At 39.2% G+C, this 21,376-nt stretch overlaps 2 protein-coding genes across 3 annotated transcripts in view; one reads left to right on the top strand and one right to left on the bottom strand.

Annotated features, from left to right (window-relative positions):
* Positions 1-14,748, top strand: part of RFC1 (replication factor C subunit 1) — an 84,218-nt gene extending 69,470 nt beyond the window's left edge. Inside the window, exons 19-26 of the mRNA XM_007449429.1 lie at positions 6,464-6,559; positions 6,675-6,773; positions 7,963-8,117; positions 8,236-8,353; positions 10,621-10,766; positions 12,128-12,341; positions 13,465-13,656; positions 14,671-14,748. Coding sequence (XP_007449491.1) covers positions 6,464-6,559; positions 6,675-6,773; positions 7,963-8,117; positions 8,236-8,353; positions 10,621-10,766; positions 12,128-12,341; positions 13,465-13,656; positions 14,671-14,748 — 1,098 coding nt within the window. The remainder of the gene's footprint in view (positions 1-6,463; positions 6,560-6,674; positions 6,774-7,962; positions 8,118-8,235; positions 8,354-10,620; positions 10,767-12,127; positions 12,342-13,464; positions 13,657-14,670) is intronic.
* A 2,966-nt stretch (positions 14,749-17,714) lies between these two features.
* Positions 17,715-21,376, bottom strand: part of WDR19 (WD repeat domain 19) — an 88,439-nt gene continuing 84,777 nt past the window's right edge. The window contains exon 37 of one of the 2 annotated variants that reach the window (XM_007449415.1): positions 17,715-18,033. The gene's annotated coding sequence lies outside the window, so the exon portion shown is untranslated. The remainder of the gene's footprint in view (positions 18,034-21,376) is intronic. The other variant, XM_007449416.1, reaches the window with a different exon arrangement.

The following is a 21,376-nucleotide window of genomic DNA, read 5'->3' as shown; positions in this document are numbered from 1 at the left end:
TTTGATTTCCTCTTCGATTTCTTCAGTGATCACTTCGTTATTAAGTAGTGTATTGTTTAGCCTCCATGTGTTCGTATTTCTTAACGGATCTTTTCCTGTAATTGATATCTAGTCTCATAGCATTGTGGTTGGAAAAGATAATTGATACAATTTCAATTTTCTTAAATTTACCAAGGCTTGATTTGTGACCCAAGATATGATCTATCCTGGAGAATGTTCCATGAGAACTTGAGAAAAATATGTATTCTGTTGTTTTTGGATGGAATGTCCTATAAATATCAATTAAGTCCATCTTGTTTAATGTATCATTTAAAGCTTGTGTTTCCTTATTTATTTTCATTTTGGATGATCTCTCCATTTGTGAAAGTGGGGTGTTAAAGTCCCCTTCTATGAATGTGTTACTGTCTGTTTCCCCTTTTATAGCTGTTAGTATTTGCCTTATGTATTTAGGTGCTCCTGTGTAGGGTGCATAAATATTTACAATTGTTATATCTTCTTCTTGGATTGATCTCTTGATCATTATGTAGTGTCCTTTGTCTCTTCTAATAGTCTTTATTTTAAAGTCTACTGTGTCTGATATGAGAGTTGCTACTCCAGCTTTCTTTTGGTTTCCATTTGCATGGAATATCTTTTTCCATCCCCTCACTTTCAGTCTGTATGTGTCTCTAGGTCTGAAGTGGGTCTCTTGTAGACAGCATATATATGGGTCTTGTTTTTGTATCCATTCAGCCAATCTCTGTCTTTTGGTGGGAGCATTTTGTCCATTTACATTTAAGGTAATTATCAATATGTATGTTCTTATTCCCATTTTCTTAATTGTTTTGAGTTCATTAATGTAAGTCTTTTCCTTCTCTTGTGTTTCTTGCCTAGAGAAGTTCCTTTAGCAGTTGTTGTAAAGCTGGTTTGGTGGTGCTGAACTCTCTCAGCTTTTCCTTGTCTGTAAAGGTTTTGATTTCTCCATCAAATCTGAATGAGATCCTTGCTGGGTAGAGTAATCTTGGTTGCAGGTTTTTCTCCTTCATCACTTTAAATATGTCCTGCCAGTCCCTTCTGGCTTGCAGAGTTTCTGCTGAAAGATCAGCTGTTAACCTTATGGGGATTCCCTTGTGTGTTATTTGTTGTTTTTCCCTTGCTGCTTTTAATATGCTTTCTTTGTATTTAATTTTTGTCAGTTTCATTACTGTGTGTCTCAGTCTGTTCCTCCTGAGTTAATCCTGTATGAGACTCTGTGCTTCCTGGACTTGGGTGACTGTTTCCTTTCCCATATTAGGAAAGTTTTCATCTCTAATCTCTTCAAATATTTTCTCAGTCCCTTTCTTTTTCTCTTCTTCTGGAACCCCTATAATTCGAATGTTGGTGCGTTTAATGTTGTCCCAGAGGTCTCTGAGACTGTCCTCAGTTCTTTTCATTCCTTTTTCTTTATTCTGCTCTGCAGTAGTTATTTCCACTATTTTATCTTCCAGGTCACTTATCCGTTCTTCTGCCTCAGTTATTCTGCTACTGATCCCATCTAGAGTGTTTTTAATTTTATTTATTTTGTTGTTCATCGTTGTTTGTTTCATCTTTATTTCTTCTAGGTCGTTGTTAAATGTTTCTTGCATTTTGTCTATTCTATTTCCAAGATTTTGGATCATCTGTACTATCATTATTCTGAATTCTTTTTCAGGTAGACTGCCTATTTCCTCTTCATTTGTTAGGTCTGGTGGGTTTTTATCTTGCTCCTTCATCTGCTGTGTGTTTTTCTGTCTTCTCATTTTGCTTATCTTACTGTTTTTGCGGTCTCCTTTTTGCAGGCTGCAGTTTCGTAGTTCCCGTTGTTTTGGGTGTCTGTCCCCAGTGGCTAAGGTTGGTTCATTGGGCTGTGGAGGGGACTAGTGCCTGTGTTCTGGTGGATGAGGCTGAATCTTGTCTTTCTGGTGGCCAGGTCCACATCTGGTGGTGTGTTTTGGGGTGTCTGTGGACTTATTATGATTTTAGGCAGCCTCTCTGCTAGTGGGTGGGGTTGTGTTCCTGTCTTGCTATATGGTTGGCATAGGTTGTCCAGCACTGTAGCTTGCTGGTCGTTTAGTGAAGCTGGGTGCTGGTGTTGAGATGGAGATCTCTGGGAGATTTTTGCCATTTGATATTACGTGGAGCTGGGAGGTCTCTTGTGGACCAGTGTCCTGAAGTTGGCTCTCCCACCTCAGAGGCACAGCACTGACTCCTGGCTGCAGTGTCAAGAACCTTTCATCCACACGGCTCAGAATAAAAGGGAGAAAAAGTAGAAAGAAAGAATTAGTAGAAAGAAAGAAAGAGAGAGAGAGAGAGAGAGAGAAATGAAAGAAGGAAAGAAAGAAAGGGAGGGAGGAAGGATGGAAGGAAGGAGGGAAGGAAGCAAAAAAAGAAAAGATTAAAATAAAATAAAGATAAAATATAATAAAGTTATTAAAATAAAAAATATTAAGAAAAAAACAACAAAAAAACTGGACAGATAGAACCCTAGGACAATGGTGGAAGCAAAGCTATATAGACAAAATCTCACACAGAGCATACACATACACACTCACAAAAGGAGGAAAAGGGGAAAAAATAATAAATCTTGCTCTCAAAGTCCACCTCCTCGATTTGGGATGATTCGTTGTGTATTCATGTATTCTACAGATGCAGGGTACATCAAGTTGATTGTGGAGCTTTAATCCGCTGCTTCTGAGGCTGCTGGGAGAGATTTCCTTCTCTTCTTTGTTCCCGCAGCTCCTGGGGCTCCGCTTTGGATTTGTCCCCGCCTCTGTGTGTAGGTCGCTGGAGGGCGTCTGTTCTTCTATCAGACAGGACGGGGTTAAAGGAGCAGCTGCTTCGGGGGCTCTGGCTCACTCCGTCTGGGGGGAGGGAGGGGTGCGGATGTGGAGCAAGCCTGCATCGGCTGAGGCCGGCGTGACGTTGCAGCAGCCTGAGGCGCGCCGTGCGTTCTCCCGGGGAAGTTGTCCCTGGATCCCAGGACCCTGGCAGTGGCGGGCTGCACAGGCTCCCCGGAAGGGAGATGTGGAGAGTGACCTGTGCTCGCACAGAGGCTTCTTGTTGGCGGCAGCAGCAGCCTTAGCATCTCATGCCCGTCTCGGGTCCGTGCTGTTAGCCGTGGCTTGTGCCCGTCTCTGGAGCTCCTTTAAGCAGCGCTCTTAATCCCCTCTCCTCGCGCACCAGGAAACAAAGAGGGAAGAAAAAGTCTCTTGCCTCTTCGGCAGGTCCAGACTTTTCCCTGGACTCCCTCCCGGCTAGCCGTGGTGCACAAACCCCCTGCAGGCTGTGTTCACGCCGCCAGCCCCAGTCCTCTCCCTGCGATCCGACCGAAGCCCAAGCCTCAGCTCCCAGCCCCGCCTTCCCCGGCGGGCGAGCACACAAGCCTCTCGGGCTGGTGAGCGCCGGTCGGCACCAGTCCTCTGTGCGGGAATCTCTCCGCTTTGCCCTCCGCACCCCTGTTGCTGCGCTCTCCTCCGCGGCTCCGAAGCTTACCCCCTCCGCCACCCGCAGTCTCCACCCGCAAAGGGGCTTCCTAGTGTGTGGAAACCTTTCCTCCTTCACAGCTCCCTCCCACTGGTGCAGGTCCTGTCCCTATTCTTTTGTCTCTGTTTATTCTTTTTTCTTTTGTCCTACCCAGGTACATGGGGAGTTTCTTGCCTTTTGGGAGGTCTGGGGTCTTTTGCCAGCGTTCAGTAGGTGTTCTGTAGGAGTTGTTCCATGTGTAGGTGTATTTCTGGTGTATTGGTGGGGAGGAAGGTGATCTCCGCGTCTTACTCTTCCGCCATCTTCCCCTCGTCCATTTCTAATTTTATTGATTTGAGTCCTCTCCCTCTTTTTCTTGATGAGTCTGGCTAATGGTTTATCAATTTTGTTTATCTTCTCAAAGAACCAGCTTTTAGTTTTATTGATCTTTGCTATTGTTTTCCTTGTTTCTGTTTCATTTATTTCTGCTCTGATCTTTATGATTTCTTTCCTTCTGCTAACTTTGGGTTTTGTTTGTTCTTCTTTCTCTAGTTCCTTTAGGTGTAAGGTTAGATTGTTTATTTGAGATTTTTCTTGTTTCTTGAGGTAGGCTTGTATAGTTATAAACTTCCCTCTTAGAACTGCTTTTGCTGCGTCCCATAGGTTTTGGATTGTTGTGTTTTCATTGTCATTTGTCTGTAGGTATTTTTTGATTTTCTCTTTGTTTTCTTCAGTGATCTCTTGGTTATTAATCTCATAGCGTTGTGGTCAGAAAAGATGCTTGATATGATTTCAATTTTCTTAAATTTACTGAGGCTTGATTTGTGACCCAAGATATGATCTACCCTGGAGAATGTTCCATGCGCAGTTGAGAAGAAAGTGTAATCTGCTATTTTTGGATGGAATTTCCTGTAAATATCAATTAAATCTATCTGGTCTATTGTGTCATTTAAAGCTTCTGTTTCCTTATTTATTTTCATTTTGGATGATCTGTCTGTTGGTGTAAGTGAGGTGTTAAAGTCCCCCAGTATTATTGTGTTACTGTCGATTTCCTCTTTTATAGCTCTTAGCAGTTGCCTTATGTACTGACGTGCTCCTTTGTTGGTTGCATATATAGTTATAATTGTTATATCTTCTTCTTGGATTGATCCCTTGATCATTATGTAGTGTCCTTATTTGTTTCTTGTCATGTTCTTTATTTTACAGTCTATGTTATCTGATATGAGTATTGCTACTCCAGTTTTCTTTTGATTTTCATTTGCATGGACTATCTTTTTCCATCCCCTCACTTTCAGTCTGAATGTGCCCCTAGGTCTGAAGTGGGTCTCTTGTAGACAGCATGTATATGGGTCTTGTTTTTGTATCCATTCAGCGAGCATGTGTCTTTTGGTTGGAGCATTTTAATCCATTCACGTTTAAGGTAATTATCAATATGTATGTTCCTATTACCATTTTCTTAATTGTTTTGGGTTTGTTTTTGTAGGTCCTTTTCTTCTCTAGTGTTTCCCACTTAGAGAAGTTCCTTTAGCATTTGTTGTAGAGCTGGTTTGGTGGTGCTGAATTCTCTTAGCTTTTGCTTGTCTGTAAAGCTTTTGATTTCTCTATCGAATCTGAATGAGATCCTTGCTGGGTAGAGTAATCTTGGTTGTAGGTCCTTCCCTTTCATCACTTTAAGTATATCATGCCACTCCCTTCTGGCTTGTAGAGTTTCTGCTGAGAAATCAGCTGTTAACCTTATGGGAGTTCCCTTGTATGTTTTTTGTCGTTTTTTCCCTTGCTGCTTTCAATAATTTTTCTTTGTCTTTAATTTTTGCCAGTTTGATTAATATGTGTCTTGGCATGTTTCTCCTTGGGTTTATCCCGTATGGTATTCACTGCGCTTCCTGGACTTGGGTGGCTATTTCCTTTTCCACGTTAGGGAAGTTTTCGACTATAATCTCTTCAAATATTTTCTCTGGTCCTTTCTCTCTCTCTTCTCCTTCTGGGACCCATATAATGCGAATGTTGTTGCATTTAATGTTGTCCCAGTAGTCTCTTAGGCTGTCTTCATTTCTTTTCATCCTTTTGTCTTTATTCTGTTCCACAGCTGTGAATTCCACCATTGTGTCTTCCAGGTCACTTATCTGTTCTTCTGCCTCAGTTATTCTGCTATTGATTCCTTCTAGTCTAGGTTTTTGGTTTTTTTGCGCTACGTGGGCCTCTCACTGTTGTGGCCTCTCCTGTTGCAGAGCACAGGCTCCAGACGTGCAGGCTCAGCGGCCATGGCTCACGGGCCCAGCCGCTCCGCGGCATGTGGGATCTTCCCAGACCGGAGCACGAACCCGCGTCCCCTGCGTCAGCAGGCGGACTCTCAACCACTGTGCCACCAGGGAAGCCCTCTAGTGTAGTTTTCATTTCAGTTACTGTATTGTCCATCTCTGTTTGTTTGTTCTTTAATTCTTCTAGATCTTTGCTAAACATTTCTTGCATCTTCTCGATCTTTGCCTCTCTTCTTTTCCCAGGGTCCTCAATCATCTTCACTATCATTATTCTGAATTCTTTTTCTGGAAGGTTGCCTATGTCCACTTCATTTATTTGTTTTCCTGGGGTTTTATCTTGTTCCTTCATCTGGTGTATAGCCCTCTGCCTTTTCATCTTGTCTATCTTTCTGTGAGTGAAAATATGATTTCTGGGATATATGAGGCTTGGGAAAGGTAATATCCAAGATCCACAATGGCTCTTCAGTTCCACAGTTTTACAAGCTCCTAGAAGATTGGAAGTGTCGGCAGAACCTCATCATAAAGCGGAAATCTTTTCAGATGAGACCTTTGTAGAAAAATGCCCCATAAGATCTCCAATCTTCAAAGCTTGGAGACTGAAACTTATAATATTCTTTGGGAATGTGTCATTTTATTTTTTCAGTGTTCTCTGGGTCAGTTTTTAAAAGTACCTGATAAATGTTTTTTTAAATCTGATTATATGAATTAAAAAAAATCAGTGAAGATTCATTCCCCTTTGTCAATTTCAGGGTGCTATGATGTCTATTGCATTTAAAGAGGGTTTGAAGATCCCCCCTCCAGCTATGAATGAAATAATTTTGGGAGCCAATCAAGATATCAGACAGGTAAATGAGATATATAACATTGATGATTATTTTGAATGGATGCCTTCAGTGTTTTGGGGATAGGGAGTGGCAGTATTTTCCTCTCTTAACAGTGTCTTACTTGTGATTCTTTCAGGTTTTACACAATCTGAGTATGTGGTGTGCACGAAGTAAAGCACTAACCTATGACCAGGCTAAGGCTGATTCTCATAGAGCCAAAAAGGATATCAAATTGGTAAAATAAATTTCCACTTCTTAAGTACCAAAGCACTTCTTTTCCTGTTAGTATTAATTTAATTGAAATAGTTATTATAGTTCCTTGAGACACCTGTGGAACCTATGGATATTTATAGTAAGAGATATAGACAGCTGCTAAAAGTGTTTCTAATTCAAATGAATTTTTCCTTAAGGACTGTCAATGTAATTGTAAATTTTGAGAAAGTGAAGTTTTATGCCTCAGTAGTTATGAAATGGCCTTTCTAGAGTCCCTTATATATGGATTTCATGTTTTGAATGGTTTGGGGACTGTTCAGAATAATCTTGTTTCAGTTGGCTTATAGTTTAAATGACCTCTCTGAAACTAGAGGTCTGTATCAATTATCTCTGGGTTGTTCCACCTAGTCACCAGTCAGAATTTATTATTACAGTTAGAGCAATGATTAAACAGTATTTTTCCCCTCCCTTCCTCTTTTTAAAAAATCAGTAAACATTTTCAGAGCCATTTTAGGTTCACAACGAAATCGAGATTGCCTGCATGTCCCCCTGTATGATGTCCTCCACTGTCAACACCCACCACCGGAGCGGCACATTTGTGACAATTGATGACCTACACTGACACACCATTATCACCCAGTCCATAGTTTAACATTGGGGTTTGCTCTTGGTGGTGTACATTCTATGGGTCTTGACAAATATGTAGTGGCCTTTATCCACCATTGTAGTATCATACAGAATACTTTCACTGCCCTAAAAATCCTCTTTGCTTTGCCTGTTCATCCCTCCCTTCCCCCAGCCCCTGGTAACCACTAATCTTTTTACTGTCTCCATAGTTTCACCTTTTTCAGAATGTCATATAGTTGGAGTTGTATAGTATGTCGTCTTTTCAGATTGGCTTCTTTCACTTAGTAATATACGTTTAAGGTTTCCATATCTTTTCATGGCTTTGTAAGTCATTTCTTTTTATGTGGATATGTTTTCAGTTCACTTGGGTAAATACCAAGGAGCGGAGTTGTTGGATGGTATGTTAAGAATATATTTAGTTTTGTAAGAAACTACCGATCTGTCTTCCAAAGTGACTGTACCATCTTGCACTCCGACCAGCAGTGAAGGAGAGTTTCTGTTTCCCCACATCTTAGCTAGCATTTGGTGTTGTCAGTGTTTTGGATATTGGTCATTCTACTAGGTATGTCCCTCTCTCTTTTTAGGGCCCATTTGATGTTGCCCGGAAAGTGTTTGTAACTGGAGAGGAGACTGCTCATATGTCACTTGTGGACAAATTAGATCTCTTTTTTCATGATTATTCAATAGCACCCCTCTTTGTCCAGGAGAACTACATACATGTGAAGCCTGTAGCCGCAGGGTGAGTGTTCAGAGGGGTAGAATTAGTACCCCTCCAAGCCCTACGAAGGCCAGATACCTGAGAGGGAGGGGTGTGGGCTGTGGGCAGTGGTGTAATTCGGACTGGTTTATTCCTGCAGGGGTGACATGAAAAAGCACTTGATGCTTTTAAGCAGAGCAGCAGACAGCATATCTGATGGTGACCTAGTGGACCGTCAGATCCGGAGTAAGCAAAACTGGAGTCTTCTGCCCACACAGGTAAGCATAGGGCTTTCCTTAAAGCGCAGACCCTGCTTTAGTTAGAACAAAATAGCTTTTAGCTCCTGTAATTATTTGAAATACCAGATAAACATTACGTCTCTTAATGGCAAAAAATATAATCTGTTATAAAGTACCTTGTGGTCACTATTATCTATTTCTTAATCTACTCTTATTTTTCAATGTTTTTAATGTAAATGGACATATGGAACTAGGAATGTCAGATTTTGGTCATAACTAAGATGTAAGTCAAAAGTTTCATTTGCTCTCTTTTACCTTAAGAATTCATTTCTTTTTTGTCATTCTTGGCTCTCCCAGATTGTTACTAAGTAGCTCATCCCTAAAGAAATGCAACCAGGGCAGGTTCGCAGCCATTTTTCTGATGTATGAATTCTGATTTTCTTTATTCTTCCTTGCTACAGAGGCAGCTTTGTATTGGGTACTTTATTTAGGTTGGTATCTTTTACTCAAAACAGAGTTTTGCAAACTTTCATAATTAAGACTGGTTATTTATTCTTGAGTTTTGCATATTTATGTAATACTGACCTAACAAGCAAGGGACTTCTGGAGGTCTACTCTTCTTTTCAAGATTCCTTTCTCTTATCTTTTAAAAGTGTTCATTTTTTTTTGTACCTATGAGAATTTATCCTGAAGAAATAATGTTAAACACAGGAAGAGCTTAATGTGCAAAAATACTTCCTAAAGCAGGGTTCCCCAACCTTTTTGGCACCAGGGACCAGTTTCATGGAAGACAGTTTTTCCACGGATGTTGGGGGGGGATGGTTTTGGGATGATTCAAGCACATTACATTTATTGTGCACTTTATTATTGTTACATTGTAATATATAATGGAATAATTATACAACTCACCATAATGCAGAATCAGTGGGAGCCCTGAGCTTGTTTTCCTGCAACTAGACTGTCACATCTGGGGGTGATGGGACCACCTCAGCTCCACCTCAGATCATCAGGCATTAGATTCTCATAAGGAGCACGTAACCTAGATCCCTCTCGTGCACAGTTCACAGTAGGGTTCACGCTCCTATGAGAATCTAATGCCACCACTGATCTGACAGGAGCAGGAGCTCAGGCAGTAATGCGAGCGATGGGGAGCGGCTGTAAATACAGATGAAGCTTTGCTCGCTTGCCCGCCGCTCACCTCCTGCTGTGCAGCCCGGTTCCTACTGATACCAGTGTGTGGCTCGGGGGTTGGGGACCGCTGCCCTAAAGCATTAATTTTGATAGCAAGAAATGGGAGAAAATCTCCATGTTCAGCAATAGGAGTCTGATTAATTATGGTAAATACTCTTGATGGAACATTATGCAGCCTTTAAAATTACTTGTAAAGATGATCTAATATAAAAAATACTTATGAGAGAATATTATTAGAACAAAGCAGGACACAAGATCTATGTATAATTCCAACCTTTAAAAAAGTAAAAACCCTGGGACTTCCTTAGTGACACAGTGGTTAAGAATCCGCCTGCCAGTGCAGGGGACACGGGTTCGAGCCCTGGTCCGGGAAGATACCACATGCCACGGAGCACCTAAGCCTGTTCACCACAACTACTGAGCCTGTGCTCTAGAGCCCATGAGCCACAACTACTGAGCCTGCATGCCACAACTACTGAAGCCTGCACACCTAGAGCTCATGCTCCACAACAAGAGAAGCCACTGCAATGAGAAGCCCGTGCACCGCAGAGTAGCCCACACTTACCGCAACTAGAGGAAGCTCACAATGAAGACCTAACACAGCCAAAAATAAATAAATTTATATATATAAAAAAAGGTAAAAACCCTCAATATAGAAGATATCCAAGGATACCTTTAAAAAAAACTTTTCTCAAGTGTCAGTTTACTTAATTCTCTAATTATTAGATTTTCCATGCTTTGATCCACCTGGTTTATTGATATCTTATGTTGAAGACAATCATATTCCTCTTAAATAGTTTTTTCTATAACACTGGCATTGTGAGGTAACTGGTGTATGTTGAGATCAGTTGGCTGAGGAGTCTGGGTTGGCTAGATGATCTGTGAGGGCCATAATATGTTTTGGACCAAGGCATTTACTGCAATTAATTGTTTTCTCAAGTTGAAGTTTCCCATACCAACAGATGAGGGAGAGAGGGAAGGGGCCTATCTTGGAATTAGGTACCGGGAGCAATGTTACTGCATTTTCTGGAGACTGCTTGGAAGCCAGCAGCTGCTAAAGAAGCAACTTAACTCAGTACTGAATTTAACTTGTGGACTGCAATTAATTTTTTCAGGCCATTTATGCCAGTGTTCTTCCTGGAGAGTTAATGAGGGGGTACATGACCCAGTTTCCTACCTTCCCAAGTTGGTTGGGGAAGCACTCGTCTATGGGCAAACACGATCGTATTGTTCAGGACCTAGCATTGCATATGAGTCTCAGGTAAGCGGGGTATTACTCTATGTGTGGCATTTTATCAGGGTAGTATATCTAGCCTTTAATAAGGATAGCATGAGTCACAAAGGTTTGTGTTTCAGTTTTGATTTCATTACTAACTAGATAAGTGAACATGGATAAGTTCACGGCCCTGAGTTTTATTATCTGTAATTAGTATGACACTCGTTTTATTACTTAAAAGGATACTTTGGAAAATAAAGCCAGATGGTAGATGTGCCATAATGTTAAGATAAGTTTTAAAGCTATATAAATCTGAGGTAGTGCTATTATTTATTGTTATTGTGACTATGCCTATTACTAGTAGGCATACATAATATATTGGCCTCCAAATAAATTAATAGGAAAAAGGGAACTATTTAAATAAATGAACTAGTTTTTGCCTCCTATCCTAATAGTAAACTGACCTAGTCATTTGGGACAGGGGGATACAGTTTAGTGTATTACAGAAGGTGGATACTCAGATGATTGAAAACCAATGTCCTTGGAGAAGTGTAAGGACGTTCAAAAATTCTTATTTGGTTAAATTTTTTACAGTTTAGAAACTTAGAAATGTGCTTGCATACAAATATTAAGTGAACTTTAGGGATTCATTTTTAACCATGAAGAACTACTTAAGCAATCTTATTTTCCTTTCTAGTCCCTGGAAAGAATATTAATATTAGTATAACCTTAACTTTTGTTTAAAAGTGAACTGAGATGTTCCTTTCTTCTGTTCCTGTAGAATTCTTCTTCCTACTATGATCCCTCTTCGTAGTTTATGGTGTGGGTCTTTTTTTTGCCACCCCATGTTAGTTTTCTGTTGTTATAGCAAATTACCAAAACTTGCTGGCTTAAAACAACACAAATTTATTCCCATCTTGAGATGGGAAGATTACCCTGGATTATCTGGTGGGCCCAATGTAATCATAAGTGTTTTTTAAAAAAAAAAAAAAAAAAAAAAAAAGTAGTAGTGGAGGTAGGCAGCAGCATCAGTCAGAGAGATGTGAAGATGTTGCAGATGTTGCACTCCCACTGCTGGCTTTGAACATGGACAAAGCGACCATGAGCCAAGAGATACAGGTGGCCTCTCGAAGATTGAAAGGGCTCTTCTCCCCTGCTCTTCTCATTGCTCAAGCTGAAGGCCTGCCTTTCAGCTCCTTTCCTATTCCCTGCCCACCACTTTTTCAAGGTGATGTATCACTTTGCCCTGGGGTGTGCCTCTTTGCCCTGGGGTGTGCTTCCACTATATTTGTGTAGATACGTTGTGTAGATACATTAACATTATTAAAAGTGGATTAAACTCCAGCAAACTATGAGTTGGTGGTAGTTTGCCATTGATTACAGTGTATCTTTTGTTTTGGTTTAAGAACTTACTCCAGCAAAAGGACCGTAAATGTGGATTATCTGTCACATATAAGGGATGCACTTGTACAGCCCTTGACCTCACAAGGGATAGAAGGAGTACAGGATGTTGTTGCTCTTATGGACACGTATTATTTGATGAAAGAAGACTTTGAGAATATCATGGAAATTAGCAGCTGGGGAGACAGACCTAGTCCCTTCTCCAAGCTGGATCCCAAGGTAAATTGTGTACCCCACTGGTTCTCCATCATTTTGTAATTACCATGTACTAGGAGTACTTTAGAGATGTTTTAGATGCTTTTAAAAGTTTAATTTCTTTTCTTAAATGCTTTTTGCTTATGGTCTGTGCTTTCCAAAGATACTATTTGAGTACAATATTAAGAGTAGACTTTGGGATTTGACTTTTATAATTTATAGTTTTATCTTTGCCTTATCCTGCATGGAAAAGCAAGGTGTGAAATCTGAGGAGCAAATGTAGATGTATTCCTTACAAGGATAGGCAGATGAGCCTGGGGAAGTAAAAGTGAGGTGGTGGTAATGCATTATGAAAAGAAGTGTTAACTGGCTGAGCATTTTAGACTTTTTCTTAGTCTGCCTAATCTGTGTTTTAGTGTATTTATTACAGTTGGACAATCTATTATGTAATGATCTATCCCCTACTTTATATAGTGAACATGAAAAAACTGAAGTGACATGAGTTTGTGATATCTAATATGTCACCCTTGTGCTTATTTACTTGGTGCTGTTCTAGAATACATGTTCTCTGTGGCTTGTCTTCTTTAGAATTTTGACCTGACTACGGGTATGACTATAGGTAAATTCTCACAAGACACATCCATTGTTGGAATTTGTGGACTAATTCTACAGTTAGGTTTAGAAGCTTGAGGTTAAGGCTTTTCAAGTTACCTAGTATTTTGAAATAGCCTATTTTTGTGATAAAGGTAATTTAGATATTTTGTGGTAATTAAAGGACAACTTGTACTTTATTGTAAGCCTTTTTTGATTGATTGGTTCACTGACTAACTTTGCTTGTCACTTTGTAGAACTGCAGAGAACACTGAATAGAAAAAAATTGATGACTTAAAGTGACTTTTAAAAATCTGCCTAATGTTCCCAAATACTGATTCTTATTTTTTGAGTCATGGCTCTATTAAGAATGTCATGAAAAATATGGAACTTCTCCATAGGAAAATGCATATAGATATACTTACATGTGCATGCATACATATTTTACAATTTCAAGGGGCTCCTAGTGTCTCTCAGAGCCTCTAGGCCTACAGAGTTTAAAGGGGTTGTTTGGCAGTTAGAGTTTTAAAAACCTCCCTCTATTCCTTTTGTGTAGGTGAAAGCAGCCTTCACAAGAGCTTACAATAAGGAAGTCCACCTTATTCCGTATTCACTTCAGGCAGTAAAGACACACAGACACAGCACAGGCCCAGCGCTGGATTCTGAATACAATGAAGAATTAAATGAAGATGACTCTCAATCTGATGAGAAAGACCAGGACACTTTGGAAACTGATGCTATGTTCAAGGTAGTATTTTCATCTGCAAATAGGAGAAGCTATGATACTCCCTCAAAATAGCTTATCTTGTGTATAACTTGCCTTTTGAAATTATTCAGAGCCTGTTTAGCAAGTAACAGAGGAAGCTGAAAATACTTTTTGTTTTGTTCATCACAGTTCCGAGGGTGAAGAAGGTGTAGATTTCATTTTTATAAACAGTCAACTTCTTATAACAGTGGAAGAGCCAGACAGCAAAAAAACAGGCCATCATATTGATGGTCATATGCTCTGTTGGAAAAAGGACTATTTTTTTTTTATTTGCCATTGGTTTGTGCTTTACCCACAGACACATTTTCATAGCATAATCAAGAAAAGCATTTTTAATGAAACCATTTCTCCTTTCTGTTATTTACTTTTTGCTATAGCTGTTGAACTGCCCACAGAAGTTTCCCAGAGCAAAACATCCTCATCTTTTGCTAGGAAAGATTAAAATTATTTATGGTATCAGCCCCCTGTTTACCATTGGCTGAGACAAAGGAATCTAGTTTGTATCCTCTTCTGTCCTTAGTGTGTGTGCGTTTATCATTCTTGCTCCTCGACTCTGTTTTGTATGTGCAGGGGTGGGAATAGTGGCCTTCTCCAGCGTGGCTCTCTAGTCTTGTGTAGACATAAGAAGTCTACTCCCTCCCCTACTCAAACTGAATGTGTTTAGATCTCTAATCTGAAAGAAAAGGAAGTTCTTCATGAAAACATTACCATGTGTGTAAATTATATCTTGCTTATTTTGTCTTTCCTAAATATATCGGTGTTCTGGGGAACATATCCTAGTTCTAGAGTCTAAATAAGCTTTTCAGTAGTTCAAAGCTACAGCTAGCCAGTTGTTATTAGTAAGCTCATCGAGGGTAGCTGTAGTTCAAGATCTAGGTGTGTGCAACCTTTCTTCTTTATTAAGTTGCAGGTAAAGATTTGATTTATTGTAGAGATGAACTTATTTACTCGTAAACACAGCTACTAACTATTTTGTGCATCTTTCCCTCCCAACAGAAAAAGACAAAATCTTCAAAGCCTTCAAAATCAGAAAAAGAGTCCAGAAAAGGAAAAGGAAAAAGTTCAAAGAAATAAAACCATTTTTCACTGCTGACCGCTACTTTTTACTCAACCTGCTGACCAGTTTAGCTGGTCTTAGAGAATGCCTTGTTTTCCCAAAGGAACCATGTTTTAGTGTAATGGGGTAACCTCACGGTCCCATTACAAATAAACGGTGGTACAGCTAGAAGGGTGTAAACAGTAGGCTGATGTACACCTCTTATAGAGGTTGATAGGACTGCTTGGGTCCTCCACTGTCCCCTGTCAATCTAATGAGATTGTACTTCAGAATGACTGTATATTCAGAATTAGAAACTACATGTGGGCTTTGGAGTCAGATTTTTAGTTAACAGTAATATGTCTGGGAACAGAGGTACTAAGGCGGCTTTTGTAGGCTTAAGAATTTATCCTAATGGCCATTATAGGACCAATGCCGATTTTTAAAAAAGAGGTAGTTAGTTACTATTATGTGGAGAAATTTTGTAAATAAAATACAAAACAATCATCACCTAGAACGGGGTATTCTTTGTACATTGTCAAATATCTTGCAAAATAGAAATTAGAAATAAAGATGTTTCACATGATACATGTACAAATTCTTAGGATTGTCATCTTGTACAGTAGGATACTATGTTGGTATATATTTTCCTTATTAATTTGCAAATGATTGGATACAAAAGCTAACTATATTCCTACTGACCTGTTCTGTGAAACATAACTTTGGCAGTTGAAGAGTCAGAACTCTAATTCCCAAGTTCATTACCCCTATGAGTGTCAACCACACCTCTGCTGTGAATAGAATTTCGTGGGGAGGGCTCTTTGTTATTATTAGAGGGTATTGTGGCTGCAGAAAGATTGTCAGACATTCCTAGCCTTCCAGAGTTTCAACTCATTAGTTTAAAACCAGTAGGGCCTAGGCTGGGTCAAACTCTTATCCTCACTCTGGTTTGGGACTAAATGACCACTGGCTTTTGTTTACTTTGTCCCTGAGGGATCCAGTTCTGTCCTGACAGATTCCACAACGCCTACTGGAACTTTAGATTGTACCTGTAACTGTGTTTGTTGAGGGGCCTGAGGCTGTGCAACTAGTCTGGAATTTGGGTGTCTAGCGATTTTTTAAATCTTGTCAGTAAATGCTCAAGGGTATGTGCTACTTCTGCGAGGTATGTGCTGAAAGGAATGTAAAATCAGGATTCTCTTCCCTGCCTTTAAGGAACTGATAGTCTTGTTTGGGAGGCCAGACGAAGTTCTTGAGACATTTAAAATGTATTTACTAGTGTGAAAAATGTCTTTCATGTAGATTAAGTTCATTATGGGAATAAAATGTTGCCTTAAGCCTTTGCCTACTAAACCATGTCCCTCTCTTTGTTAAAAGCCCTGCTTGAGACTTCTGCTTCAGTGAAGTTTTTTTTTTTTAAATTTATTTTTGCTGTGTTGGGTCTTCGTTTCTGTGCGAGGGTTTTCTCTAGTTGTGGCAAGCGGCGGCCACTCTTCATCGCAGTGCGCAGGCCTCTCACTGTCACGGCCTCTCTTGTTGCGGAGCACACGTTCCAGATGCACAGGCTCAGTAGTTGTGGCTTACGGGCCCAGCTGCTCCTCGGCATATGGGATCCTCTCAGACCAGGGCTCAAACCCGTGTCCTCTGCATTAGCAGGCAGATTCTCAACCACTGCGCCACCAGGGAAGCCCAGTGAAGATTTTCTTGATTGAAGATTTTCTTGATTGATGACTGCCTCACCTCACCAGCAGGGTGAGCATAAATTTCTTATGCGTATTTTTCCATTTCTATTGCTTTTTGATATGCAAGTCATATCTGCCTACTTGCTCTGTGCTCCCCAGGAAAGGGACTATAATCTCCTTGCAGCCAGAACAACAGATAGTGTCCTTTACTTGTTCATTATGATTTGGAGCAACCAGTAAATCCTTATTGGAGCCACTGGATGCCACACATCATCCTTGCAGCATAAAACTGTATACTTGCTTTCTTTGCGATCCACTGAGTCTTGGCCATTTGGTAGAGTCGATAACAAACCACTGCTTTATTACTAATACTACTTCATCCTTCACTTTTTAAGGTTTGTCAGTGTATTATTTACAGCAACATTATTGGGCCTCTTGAAGTTATTAATAAGGAGCACATAGTTATGTGTACTAGGAGGAGTATCTTCCTAAATAAGTTCTGGTACAATTATGCTCATCAGTGAATGTCTGAGGCCCATAACTAACTCCCAAAATATAATGTGCTTACCCTTACAGATCCCAAGTGCCTATGGCTCTTATTATTCCCGTAACCTTACAACATCCCTCAAGTGATAACACAAAACAAAGGGACCACGGGTGGGGTTAATGATAATGACTTGTATCACTTAGGAAGGCCAGAGCCTCTGGCCAGCCTTTGGGAAGGAAAAACGTAAAGCTGGAGGCATGCATATGGATACCTGGATGCTGTAAAACTTTATTGGCACTTTGGGTTCTACCCTAGGCTCGTAGGTACCTCTGTAATGCTCAGAATGCTGGTGGCTATACTGTAAAATCATATCATCTGATACATTCAGAGTTAGGCTACATGATTCTGTCAGCTGCTCAGACTTTGATACTTTGGCTTTGGATGGCAAGGAAGCATATACTGATATGTATAGTAGTGGGTGTGTGACATGGGAAAGGAACCCTCCACCCATCTTGGGGAGATTCTGAATAATGTACATCTTCAGGGGAAGTCAAATGATTTAATTTTGTGACAGGAATTCCATACTATGTAGCATAATGACTCAAGAAACATAAACTTATAGTTTCATTCTTTAAAAATGCTGATTTTACTGATTTTTGATGTTTTTATTCTCAGACTGATTCTGCTAAATAGCCTTGATTTGTGTAAGCCTCTCACTTCAAACTTTTGAACACTGTTTGTTAATATCTGTGCTGCCCAAACTTCACAGTATGGTTTAAAGCTACCTTCCTTTATTTCTTTTGCTGTCTTTAAATCTGGGAAAACATTACAAATATCTAATCAATAAGTTTATTTTAAAGGAGGTATTTCAAAACAGAAAAGATATCAAAACGCTGAATATTTACAGTTATGTCGTAGGTTACTATTAACAGTATAGAGCATAGAGTATGTAAGACTCAGAAGAGGAAATATACAAAGTAAAGAATGAACAGCATGTTGTGTGTCAACTGCTTCCCACTCTGCAGAAGTTGAAAGTGGTGACCTGGAGAGGTGACCTTGTTTTTTGTGTATTCGAGAAGGACCATCTTGAAATCTGCCAGGGGTAGAAACACAGCCTCCTGTGGAAAAATGGTATCTTCTCAGGACCATAATACCTAGAAAGGACAAAAAAATAAAAAACAAAACCCCATATGCTTTTAGAAGGGTTTCAAGTAACTACTAGCATTTAGTAATAAAGCCAAGCATAATAAAGAAGATTTTTTTTGCTCATTTCTGGAATATGGAGCAGGATCCCTACATTCAAGTAAGAAATTCCCAGTCTGTAATTGAGTGTCAGTCCTGGCTTTTCAACTGACTAGAACTGCATGGCCAAGCTGTTGAACCTCTGTTATAAAGTGAGGATGATGATAACAGCCACCTTACTGAGAAGAATGAGAAAGTGCAAAGTTAGTGTTCAGCAGCTCAACCCAAAGAGGCTCAAACCAAGACAAGTTATAATTAAACTGCCAGAAGTTAAAGACAAGAAGACAATCTTAAAAGCAGCAAAAGAAAACAACTTGTTATATACAGGGGAACCCCCCCCCCCCATAAGACTGTCAGCAGATTCTTTTGGCAGAAACTTTGCAGGCTAGAAGAGAGTGGCCTGATATAGTCAAAGTGCTGAAAGAATAAAACTGCCAACCAAGAATATTCTACCTGGGAAAGCCATCCTTCAAAATTGAAGGAGCGAGGAAGTTTTCCAGGCAAGGAAAAGCTAACGAGGTTCATCACCACTAGACTGGCCTTACAAGAAATGTTAAAGGGACTTCTTTAAGCTGAAACACAAGGACACTCATTAATAATACGAAAATATATGAAATTGTAAATCTCAAAGGTAAAGGTAAATATTATAAATTCAGAATAATCTAATGTTGTAATGGTAAGTACTTAAACCTAGTGTGAAAGTTAAAAGACAAAATAGTAAAAATAACTAATAATTTGTTAATGGATACACAAGATAAAAAGATATAAATTGTGACATCACAAACAATGTGGATGGTGAGAGTAAAAATGCATTTGAACTTAAGTTGTTATCAACTTCAAACAGACTTGTATTTTATGTAAGTCTCATGGTATCCACAAAGCGAAACCTATGGTAGACAAAAAGGAATCTAAGCATATGACTACAGAAAATTGTCAGATCACAAAAGGAGAAAAAGGAGCAAGAACAGAAGGAACAAAGGAATTACAAAACAGCCAGAAAACAATGAACAAAATGGCAGCAAGTCCCTATCTATCAATAACTACTTTAAATATGATTTATAAATTCTCTGATCAAAAGACAGAATGGATAAAAACCAAGATCCATCTATATGCTGCCTGCAAGACACTCACTCAGCTTTAAGGACACACAGACTGAAAGTGAAGGAATGGAAAAAGATATTCCATGCTAATGGAAACCAAAAGAAAGCTGGAGTAGCTGTACTTAGACAAAATAGACTTTAAAACAAAGACTGTAAGAAGGGACAAAGAAGGCCATTATATAATGATAAAGGCATCAATCCACGAGAGGATATAACATTTGTAGATATTTATTATTTACATTAGCAGCACCTAAATATAAGCAAATATTAACATACCTAAAGGGAGAAAGAGCAATACAATAATAGGAGGGGACTTCATTACCCCACCACTTTCATCAGTGAAGAGATTTTCATTTAACAGAAAACCAATAAGGAAACATTGGTCTTAAATGACATGTTAGACCAGATGGACTTAATGCATTTACAGAGCATTCCATCCCAAAGCAAGAGAATACACATTCTTCTCAAGCACAGATGGAACATTTCTCCAGGATAGATCATATGTAAGGCCACAAAACAAGTCTTAATAAATTTAGAAGACTGAAGTCATATCAAGCATCTTTTCTGACCACAAAAGTATGAAACTACAAATCAGTTACAAGAAAACTGGAAAATTCACAAATACGTGGAGATTCAAACATGTTGCTCAACAACTGCTGGGTCAAAGAAGAAATCAAAAGAGAAATAAAAAAAAATACCTGAGACATGAAAATGGAAATAGAGTTGGCCCTCCATATCTGTGGGTTCCATATCCACAGATCCAACCAACCATGGATCAAAAGATTCAGGAAAAAAAAAAAGTACCAGAAAGTTCCAAAAAGCAAAACTTGAATTTGCTACATGCTGGCAGCTATTTACATAGCATTTACATTAGGTAATATAAGTAATCTAGAGATGATTTAAAGTATACGGGAAGATGTGCATAGGTTATATTCAAATACTACACCATTATATATAAGGGACTTGAGCATCCGTGGATGTTGGTATCCACTAGGGATCCTGGAACCAATCCCCCACGAATACTGAGGGACAGCTATACAGCATACCAAATCTTATGGGAGTTTCTAAGAAGGAAGCTCATAACAATAAACACCTGCATTAAGAAACAAGAAAGATCTCAAATAAACAGCCTAACTTCACACCTTAAGGAACTAGAAAAAGAACAAGCTAAGCTCAAAGTTAGTAGAAGGAAGGAAATCTCAAAGAGCAGAAATAAATGAAATGGAGACTAAAAAGACAATAGAAAAGTTCAATGAAACTAATAGCTTTTTTTTTTTTTTTTTGCCCAAAAGATAGATAAATAGACAAACCTTTAGCTAGAATCACAAAGAAAAATAGGGGACTCAAAATCAGAAATGAAAGAGGAGATAGTACATTCGATACCACAGAAATACAAAAGAGACTACTATGAAATACTATAATGCCAGCAAAATGGACAACCTAGAAGAAATGGATAAATTGCTAGAAACATGCAACCTTCTAATACTGAACCATGAAGAAATAGAAAATTAGACCAATTACTATCAAGGAGATTGAATCAGTAATCAAAAACAACCTGACAAAAATCCAGGGCCAGATGGCTTCACTGGTTAATTCTACCAAACACTTAGAGAAGAATTAATACCAATTCTTCTCAGACTTTTCCAAAAAATAGAAGAGGAAACACTTCCAAACTCATTCCATGAGGCCAGCGTTACTCTGATACCAAAACCAGACAAACTACAAGAAAGAAAATTACAGGCCAATATCTCTGATGAACATAGTTGCAAAAACCCTCAACAAAATATTAGCAAACTGAATTCAATAATACATTAAAGGAATCACACACCACAATCAAGTGGGATTTATTGGAGTAATGCAAGGATAGTCCAACATCCAGAAATCAATCAAGATGATACACCACATTAAATGAAGGATAAAAATCATATGATCATCTTGATACAGAAAAAGCATCTGACAAAATTCAACATCTGCTCATGATAAAAACTTTCACAAAAGTGGGTATAGAGGGAACATACCTCAACATCATAAAGGCCATATAGGACAAACCCACAGCTATCACACTCAATGGTGAAAAGCTGAAAGCTTTTCCTCGAAGATCAGGAATAAGACAAGGATGTCACCCTTGCCTTTAGGCAAGAAAAAGAAATAAAAG

The sequence above is a fragment of the Lipotes vexillifer genome, unplaced genomic scaffold (genome assembly GCF_000442215.2).
Source record: "Lipotes vexillifer unplaced genomic scaffold, Lipotes_vexillifer_v1.1 scaffold153, whole genome shotgun sequence".
In the NCBI taxonomy this organism is placed as follows: domain Eukaryota; kingdom Metazoa; phylum Chordata; class Mammalia; order Artiodactyla; family Lipotidae; genus Lipotes; species Lipotes vexillifer.
The sequence above is the reverse complement of the archived record's forward strand: the minus strand, read 5'-3'. Positions and strand labels throughout refer to the sequence as shown.